The sequence below is a fragment of the Malus domestica genome, chromosome 05, assembly GCF_042453785.1.
Source record: "Malus domestica chromosome 05, GDT2T_hap1".
In the NCBI taxonomy this organism is placed as follows: domain Eukaryota; kingdom Viridiplantae; phylum Streptophyta; class Magnoliopsida; order Rosales; family Rosaceae; genus Malus; species Malus domestica.
This window is the reverse complement of record NC_091665.1, coordinates 30,232,974-30,243,089: the sequence shown is the minus strand read 5'-3', so window position 1 is coordinate 30,243,089 and position 10,116 is coordinate 30,232,974. Positions and strand designations below refer to the sequence as shown.

The window sequence follows — 10,116 nt, the reverse complement described above, 5'->3', positions numbered from 1 at the left end:
AACCACCTAATTAGGAGAAAGGCTAAATTACATAGTAGCCCATCAGGTTTGAGATCTATTACAACCCCATACAACATCTTTAAAACATTTCACTTTCATACCTCAAGTATTATTTTATTTCAAAATAATACATCCGTTACATTTTCCATCCATTGATCCGTTAAGTGCTGACGTGGCTGTTAAATGTGTGCCATGTGGCTGCCAAATGTATGCCACGTGGCAAAATAATAATTTTTTAATTTTTTTTTTGAAAAATCTTAATCTTCTTAAAAAAAAAAAAAAAAAAAAAAAAAACCAAAACTTAGAAAATGCAGAACCACCCCCGCAACCTCTCCCTACCCCTCTTCTCCCTCTCCTCCACTCTCTTCACCTCCCCTCCCATCCAAAAACCCACCCCACCCCCACCTTCCCCGAGCTCTTTCTCCTCTTCACCCCCACCCCCTTTCTCCCTTCTCTCATCTGTAACCCACCTACTTCATTGCGAGAGACCCCACTAACCCACTAAACATACACATTTGGTTCCATCCCAATCCCAACCTCCATAGATCTGATCTGATTTCTCCATCTTTGTAATTGCTATTGTTTCTTAAGCTCCAGCTCCAACTCTCTCTCTCAATGGCGTCCGAGGGAATTCTGTTGAGGATGGGCAACCCACTGCTAGACATCTCCGCCGTCGTCGACGAGGGGTTCTTGCAGAAGTATGCCGCATTCTCTCAAACCCTTTTTGCTCTTTTTTCTTTCTTTTGCGCAAAACTCAGATGCATGAAGCTTTATGTTGCCCGCCAGATGTTTGATCTATTGCCTAAGCAATATTTGGGCTTTCTAGCTCAAGTGTGTAGATGAGCTTATACTCTATGCTTTGGTTCACTGTACTGTGAGCTACAAGAACACATAATTTGGTGTGGTGGGATTGATTTTGTTTGCTTTTTGTGTCACAGATATGACCTCAAGGCCAACAATGCGATTCTTGCAGTGGACATGCACCTGCCCATGTAAGTGATTTAGCTTTTTCCTTTCGAATTTCTATTTTTCTTGCATAAATACGAGTCTGTAGAAGTCTTGTGGGTAATTGTTTTTTTTTTTTTTGGCTTAATCTCCAGTTCAAAGTGAGGGATCTTGGATTGTGCTTTGGTTAAACTGCACCGACACTTTAAAATGTGTTAAAAGTTTAATGCCTAATTTATCTGAGTAACAACCATAAAATGATTATGTTCATACACAGTGTTGTCAAATAGATGTAGTTCCATGAATGAAGATAAGTCCTCCACGCTTCTGTCTGACCGCGAAACAATTGTTTGTGGCTAAGCGAGAAGAATCGAAGTTTAGAGGGGTTTTTTTTTTTCTCTGGGTTGCAGGTACGAGGGTCAGGGGAAGAAGATGAAGATGGGGGAGATGAGGGGGGGGGGGGCGGAGGGGGCGACAGGAAGGGCCTCTGCGAGGTGGGGTGAGGTGGGTCGTCTAGGAGAGGGGCTGTGTAAGTTTCTGGGTTTTTGTGTGTGGGTGTGGGGGGAGGGGAAAGGGGTTCAGCTTTTGCTTTTGTTTTTTGTTTTTGTTTTTAAGAAGATTCAGATTTTTCAAAAAAATTAAAATTAAAAAATTATTATTTTTTCCACGTAGCATACATTTGGCAACCACGTGGCACACATTTGGCAACCACGTCAGCACTTAACGGATCAATGGATGAAAAATGTAACGGAGGTATTATTTTGAAATAAAATAGTACTTGAGGTATGAAAGTGAAATGTTTTAAAGATGTTGTATGAGGTTGTAATAGACTTCAAACCCGAGAGGCTACTATATAATTTACTCTAGAAGAAATGGTGAAAGATTAGATATGGGATAAAACAACCCGTATGTTATTGGGATAAACATGAGAGTGGCTTCTTTCTCATAATCATTGTTCTTCTATTCACTAGGTGTTAGTACATGTGTGAAAGGAATCATACTCATTTATTTTTATTTTCATACATAAAAAGTAAACATGGTGAATATATAAAACTAAGTCTCTATGTGATGGCAGATGGCCATGGACGCATCATATGTCCGCTAGGGCAGCTGCTCCATAATTTTGTGATGAAAATTTGCTCTAATTAAAAATATAAATTATTTTAGTCACTTAGTATTACAATCTCGTGGTATTCCTTTTCACTTGTAAATGAGAGGTCTTAAATTCGATTCTTATCAAAGGAGAATTTGAACTACATTATTGCTAGCTTATTGTGAGACTTAGCCACCCCTTCCCATTAGTGTAGAAAATATTGTTTGTTCAGAAAAAAAATATAAATTATTGTCTTGTTGTAATTTATTGAAAAATTATGAAGGCCATAGAAAGAGAGAAAGGTGCGGCAATAGTAGAGAGAAGAGAGAGATGTGTAATTGTGGGTGTGTTCTATTTCACCCCATTGTGCCTTTATTTATTGTAGTAGGAACGGTTACTTCCTTACACTTTTAGGATTACAACTCTTAATAGGTAATCAACTCTTAATAGGAATATATGAGATATCACTAGATCTACTAGAACTTACACAATCACATTCATAATATAATAGGACTGCAACATGTCTTACGTTTTTCACTTTTTCTATTCTCTTACCCTTCTTCGTTATGTAATTTTTTTCATTAGCTAATAATTTACAATTTTAGCGTTCTAAACACCAATTACCCAAAATTATGTAGTTGGACAATAAATTAATAACACTGTATTGAATTTTCTCTTTAATTTCATCATTTAAAGTTGTTCACATTGAAAATGTTTCTGGCTCCATCATGCAGATGGCAGATGGTTTTGCTTTCAGCTGGGGCATGAAAGTCATTACAATATACTCGTGACCAATTAGAATCAATCTCATCTTTGGGGACGCCGTGTTTAACATTTAGCAGAAGATAACATTTCTTCGATCAGAAACAATGGACTTCATTGAGTTAGTATAATTATATAGTTTATAATCAGTGAACGGTGAGGAATGTGTTACCATAGAAAAGGACTCTACGATAATCGCAGTCGTAGAGAGGTTTCATTTCTGAAAAAGAATGAGTGGCCAAACTAAAAGAAGAAAAAGAAACTTTTTTTATTTTATCTGAGAAATCTCACCGCTTGAATTTGCATTCAAATTCACTCTTGCAATTAATTTGTCAAAGCATATAATATTTCTTTGATCATAAATAATATATGGACTTCTTTAATTCCAACCAAATAATATTTAGTTATCCAATCAAGTAAAAGGATATATATAATTTCCTGAAAAAGAACACTCATATATATAGTGAATTGTAGTTGAGAAATATTTTCGTCACCCCACAAAAATCCCTCTATTCGAATGATATTTTCGTCATATTTCTACACTACCATTTGTCACATAACCACATTTAAATCCCCAACGGTTATGGCCCCCCAAGCTTCCTAATCTTCTACCACTTCATACTATATCATGCAAATCCTGATAGAAATTTGCCCCATTTTAAGCTAATTGGCCCCCATTAAATTCTGGGTGGTTAATAACCTTTGACTTTCTTTCCTAATTTAGCCCATTTATACATTATTGCTTTGCAAATTATAACAAACAAGTTATTCAATGAAAAAATAGGTTACTGCAAGTGCAAGTGGCCCTCTATCACAATGGTGAAAATGAGTGTTGTCCTTACACCGCGGCATTTGTTCAAACTCCGTTGGCTTTCTAATCTAACATCTAATCTAAAAAATTTATCATTTGACAAAAAAAAAAAAAAGGATACAACTGACAAATAATAGATTTTTCATATTTTTATTTGGGTAATACTGGGGAAACCAAAATGTTAAATTAAATTTTGTAAACAGAATGATGTGATTGTGGACGATTGAATTATTACCTAAGTATTGATTAACATGTTATTTCCTATTAGTAACACATTATTTGATTTAAAAATTTGGTCTACCTAGTTGTTGACCCTAGAAACTACCAAGCCTACGTGGCGCGCAGGCCGAGTAATCTATAACCTAACTACGTCCTTCGGTGAATGCGGGCGTGCCAACTCGTCGGCCGAGGAGTAAATTTGTTGATGTTGCGTTGGGTGCGCGGCTGACCCCTGCGTCTTGCGATTGCGACCGATGAAGGAACGCGTCTCGGCCTCTTGGGTTCTCGAACCTGAAGACAAGGTTACTATTCTTACGAAGTTCACGAGTCGTCGTCGTCGGATTCAGTCACAGTGATGTTATTCGTCAGAGTAAACTCATGCCGAATCGACACCAAAGTGTAAGGGCACAAATACTCAAAGCAAATATAAGTTTTAATGGTGAACGTGGTTCGGCCGTCGGAATGTCGAACTCTAAATCCCACTTGGGAATATCCAATCATAAAATAACTCGGCGTGCAATGCGCCGAGCTCGATATACTGTAACATCTCACTTCGCCGAGGAAGCTAATGAGATGACCTCAATCAATAAGGATCCGGAAATCCTTCTCGACCGAGACTTGGATAGGTAACCAACCGTCCTCGCCGCAGTGCTGTTGATGCTAACGGAAGATACTGCGAGACTGACTGATTCTACGATGATAGAGCTATCTATGCCGACTTAAGATATCACCGGTTGCTTCCACAGTGCTGTTGATGCCAACGGAAGATGTGTCAGCGAGAAAAGAAAAGAAAAAAACTCTCAAAGTTGTTGAGAAAGCTTGCGCATGGCAGTTTTGTGTTGAATTGTAAGGGGTTTGAATGATGCACAGCCTCCCCTATTTATAGCACTGGATCTCTTTGAATCCGAGTTAAAACCCTAATCGGACTAGGTCTTCTCCTCCTGATCAACACCAACTCGACCAGTCCTATTTTCACTAGGATTGTGAACCTAGTCCTTAACCGAGCCGGATTCGCTTCCGGGTTACTAGTCCTGCCGAGACTCCTCATTGCACTAGGACTCGACTTCTTGCGTTATGACCTAGCCGACCTAGGTTTGGAGGCACACGTACTGAACGATCCATGGCATTCTTGTCGCAAGGCCTTCCGGGCCGAGAATGATTCTATACTCGGCCCAAACTATTATTTTAGGCCCAAACTATTATTTTGGGCCCAAATATTGCCCCCTCGCTTCTGAGGTCCTTGGTCTGATTTCGTTGGCCGAGTTTCGGCCTTGAAGAAGCAAATGAAATCCTCAGAACCCTAGTGCTCTATTTCTAAGGCGCATTTATTGAGCACGATTGCACAATCTTGATCCTGCTAACCCACTCGCCACGTGGCGTCTTCTAACACGGCCAATCCCTAATAATGACGTCTAAGGCGTGCGACTACCTGAACCGTCATGCCATCATGTCCTTATGGCTGAACATGGCCACTCTGCCTCAATCCGCGAGCCGTTTGTCATCGTGCAGACGTCGAAACGTCTTCCGCCATTAATCTCGCTATCACACGCAATCGTGCACCCCCAAAACCTGAGACTCTCGGTCTTCTCAACTGCATATCCTGAATGTTCATCATGATCAGCGATTCCTTTGGTCGATTTGGCCCTTTGTTTTGAATTTCGAACGATTGCCCTTCCTTCCAAAATCCTATAAATACTGAAATCCCTCAGTATACTTTACGCTTTCAAAATCTCTCTAAAATTTCTTGCCCTTGTTCTCCAGCGCAGTTCTTTTTCCCAAGTCTTCGTTCCTCAATCTTTAAACCCAGAAATTTTTTTTCTTGTCAAACCATTCCCCATGGCCTCCTTTATCTCCAAGCTTTCTAAGGAGTGTGACCAATGCCAGAAAATCATCGATCGGAGTTCAATCAAGACCATCCGATTTGAGAGTGACATGAGTACCCCTCACCAAATCTTGGGTCTTCTCTTTAAGGCGGCGGTGCCGCCAACCATCATCGGGCTCTTCTAGAAGCACTGTCTGTCATCCTTGCTACAAGGATTTGAATGGTCGAAGTGGGAGGTGGCGAGGCCTCAGGGCTCCTGGCCCTCGACCACTACAGCCTGGGCAGCCTGGGTTGTACGAATGGAAAGGCTTTTCGGCGAGCAATGGAAAGCCCTAGGCATTTATGATGCCATTCGCCTCTCGTCCATGGATATCATCCTGGACAAGGAACTCCTCCTGGAGGCCTCATGTTTCTGGTGTTTAGCTACTAACACCATGGTTCTCCCTCTCGGCCCCATTGGCCCCACCATCCTCGACCTCCCTGCCATCTTGGGGACTTCCCCAACTGGAATCCCAGTTGATGCTGCCCTCCCTGGGTACCCGTTGAACCTCAATTTGAAGGTGCTTTTCGACAAGCAGGCCCTTGAGACGCTGAGCGGTGATAGCCAAACACCCTCTAAGGAAGAGGTCCACGAGCTTCACAAGAACTTCTTCAACTATAACACCCTCTATCTCCATTTTGCCGGTCGAGGAGATGAGGCTCTGTGAGAAGGGGAGCACGAGGCTTTCCTCTTCTATTGGTACAACAAATTTATTTGTTGTACCAAATCTAATAAGTGTCTGGTCGAGAATATGCCAATGGCCGAAGCTTTAGCTAGCGGTCACACTTTGGCACTCAGCCCGGCCATTCTCGCACATCTCCTACGCTGCTTGGCCGAAGTCACTCTAGACAAGGTCGATCCGCAGCAGAATGGGCCCTTCTGGGTCTTCCAACTCTGGCTGCAGGTCTATTTTGCCCCTCTTCAGCCAACGATGGCCGATTTCTCGCCCAAGGAAGCGCTCGGCCCCCAACTGGCTCTTCGGCCAATCCCCCCCACCAAGCTGAAGAAGTGTTCAGATACTTTTTCGCTCTCGACGACCTTTCTGATGACGAATTCTTGATTTGTCGTCGTCGAGAATACCCTTCGTCGATCAGACTTCCTACGTCAGCATGGGGCGTGGACGAAGATGCCGACCTTCGTCAATCCTGGGGGTCCTTCGTGCTTGCCCATGACCTTCCTCTTGGCTGTGAGGACCGCCGAGCGAGTTGGGAAGTGTATCATCCCAACTTCCTCGCTCGGCAGCTTGGCTACCTCCAAGGTTGCCCGGTCCCTCTTCTCTCCTCTCGGTTCGTCCTAAGCCATAGACGCGAAACTGGTTCTTCCGAGAAGGAATGCAGTGACGTAAAAAAAGAGTTCCAGGAGCGGTGCCAGAAATTCCGCCTTCGACCGGCCACTCTAGAAACTTTTTACACCGATACCTTCGGTGCTTGGTGGCAAGAATATACCCAACAGTTCTTTGGTGTTCCGGTTGACACTGTTCTTGCCAAACTCTTCGGTGGTCGTCCTAAGAAGGCTTCTGCCCCCAAACCCAAGGTAATGGTTTATTTCTACCTTTTTCTTTCAATTTTGAACTATTGATTTGCTTTGCTGATTTGCTTTTGCTTCCCCAGGTAGCCGGTCCTTGAAGAAAGTGGAAGTGGTCGCCGCAGCTGCGGCTGAGAAAAAATCGGTTGCCTCGAAGAGGGCTAAAACCGTTGTGCCTGTCTTGCCGAGCAAACGACCTCGTCAAGAGGCCAAGCCGACCATCGAAGCCCCTCGGCCTGCCAAGCGGGTCAAAAAGCTGGCAAAGAAAGGAGCACGGGAGATCCACGTCATCTCCAGTCAAACTACGGGAGCGATGACTCCCAGTGTTTCCTCTTCTCTCACCATCGGCCAAGCCTTGGTCGAGAAACAGCCAACTCCGACCGTAAAAACAGTCCAAGCACGGCCTGTTTCTGGGGTCGGTGCACCAGTTGTAGCTCCATCGGTCGGGGCTACGCCTGTCCTAGAAAAGGCAGTCCCTGCGATCGAGAAGACTTCTCCCGCACATCCAAAACCTTCGATCGTCGTTCTAGAAGAGAGCGAGGGGAGCGACGAAGTTCCAGTAGCGAGTCGCCCTCATCCCCGCCGTCAACCTCTTCCTGGGTCTGAGGTGGCCGTTTCAGTCGGCCCTTCCACGGCCTATCGTGGCAAACGACCGGCCGAGGAACCAGTAGCGGCGACCGAAACACCCGCTCCTCCACAGGACCAGGATGTCCATTCTACGTCTGAAGCGGCTGTCCCAATCGGCCCTTCCACGACCGACCGTGGCAAACGACTGGCCGAGGAACCAGAGGCAACGGCGGAAACGCCCATTCATCCTCAAGACCAGGACCTCAACATTCTTCCGCAGGAAGCTACTTCGGCCTTCGTAAGTGCCTTCTATCGCCTTTCCTTGATTATTTTCTTGCCATAAAACTCTAAACCAGAAAATTACTGTCAGGTGCCTGCGTACTCTTTTCATCAAAACTTCTATGCGCCGAAGGGTGTTATCTATATTTCATGGCCGCCTCAGTGGCCATCGAACGTAGATAACCCCCATCGGCCGCGTGAACTGAGAAGCAATCTAAGACACTGGGCTCGGCCATTGAGTTCTTTAGGTTCGAGCAACGATCCTGAAGACATGGCCGAGGTTTCTTCTCGGCAGGTTAAAAGAAACGAAACTTTCTTGCTATCTTTTTCATGACTTATTTTGAGCTTAACCTGATTTGTGTGTGCAGGCTTCGTGGGACGTCGAATTCAAAGCTCTTTTGTCCAGCACTACTGGAAGGGCTGGTCCCTCGGCCGCCACAACTGACACTGCTGATTCAACTGCTCTGACTCGGCTGCAAGAGGTCTTGTCGCTTTCGGCGTCGCAAGTCCTTGAGCACAAAGGTCTTGACTTGCTGGGTGCGTGTCTAAATGACCTTGGAGCCGACGGTTAGCTAAGCGGCGAGGCTGTCGTTCAGGCGTCAACCGTCTTGGAGCGAGTTCGAGAAACCTTCAGTATTTTCGAGAGCGCTCTAAGGGCCAAACACGACCTGCAGGCTGCCATGGCCGTTCAAGATTCTCTCCATCCAAAGATTGACGCCTTAAAGGCTAAAGGAGACTCATTGGCCGACCTCGACCGTCAAATGGCCAAATTGGCGAAACGCTTGTCGGCCATTGCCTCCGACCTTGCCAAGGACTTCGAGTCGGGCGGCAAGGCTTGTTTGACCGAGTATGCGGCGAACACAAAACGGGTCAAGCAGTTGAAGATGGACAAGAAGAACCGGTAGGCCGAGGTCATCATGGGCGAGGTACGGTGGTTGGAGCTAAAGGCCCTGCTCGGCACTCTTCTACCTTCTTCACCTTGAATGTATTTGAATGTAAACCGATCGACTTACTCATTTTGTACATGCTTATCAATCTTAATGAACTGGTTTTTTATTCCCGCATTTCCCATGTCACCGGATAATATTTCTTCAAAAACTTCCCATTGATTGGTAATCTGTGAACTACACCAGTCCGGTCTTTAAGATGATACGCCCCTTTTCCGTATACTTTATGTACAACGAACGGCCCTTCCCAGTTTGGCGACCACTTGCCGAACCTAGGGTCTTTTAGTCCTACGGGTAACACTGTTTGCCAAACCAATTCACCCTCGCTGAATGTTTTCTGACGCACCTTTTGATTATAGGCTCGCTCGACAATCCGTTTTTGTGCCACCAGTAAATTATAAGTGTCAAGTCGCGCTTCTTCCAAATCTTCTAATTCCTGTCTCATGGACTGATTATATTCGGTGCTAAACAAAGTACTTTTTTCAATTAATCGCAACGAATTTATGCTTAACTCGACTGGTAACATTGCATCGTGTTCGTAGGTTAATGCATACGGGGTTGTCGTAGTCGTCGACCGGGGCGATGTTCGATATGCCCATAATGCCTCGTTCAACTTCAAATGCCACATGCCGGGCCTTTCTTTTATTATTTTTTCGAGGATGCCGATCAACACTTTATTACTTGCCTCGGCCTGCCCATTCGCTTGCGGATAATACGGTGTAGACTGTTCGAGCCAAATTTTTTAATTTGCCGTATACTCTTTAAACCTTTCGGCTGTGAAGATTGTTCCATTGTCAGTTATGATCGTTTCTGGTACGCCAAATCTGGTCACAATGTGTTCCTCCACGAAGTCGCAAACTTCTTTAGATGTTAGCTCGACATATGATTTTGCTTTGACCCACTTAGTAAAGTAATCGATTGCGACTATTATCCATGCGTGCTTGGCAGCTTCGGAAGATGGCGTGATTTTGCCGATTACGTCCATGGCCCATCCTCTAAACGGCCATGGTTTAATGATCGAATACAACGATTCGGCCGGGACCCTTTGTATAGGCTCGTGGATTTGGCACTGTACGCATCCTCGTGCAAACTCGATACAATCCTTTA

At 44.5% G+C, this 10,116-nt stretch overlaps 1 protein-coding gene and 1 long non-coding RNA gene across 2 annotated transcripts; both read left to right on the top strand.

Annotated features, from left to right (window-relative positions):
- The first annotated feature begins 303 nt into the window (after positions 1-303).
- Positions 304-3,197, top strand: LOC103421156 (uncharacterized). Its single transcript, XR_003773449.2, has 3 exons — positions 304-698; positions 939-992; positions 2,773-3,197. It is a non-coding gene; the product is annotated as an uncharacterized lncRNA (long non-coding RNA).
- A 3,621-nt stretch (positions 3,198-6,818) lies between these two features.
- Positions 6,819-8,967, top strand: LOC139196200 (uncharacterized). Its single transcript, XM_070821870.1, has 4 exons — positions 6,819-6,978; positions 7,303-8,081; positions 8,431-8,544; positions 8,635-8,967. The coding sequence occupies exons 1-4, from the start codon at positions 6,819-6,821 to the stop codon at positions 8,965-8,967; spliced, it is 1,386 nt and encodes a 461-aa protein (XP_070677971.1).
- Positions 8,968-10,116: the final 1,149 nt, after the last annotated feature.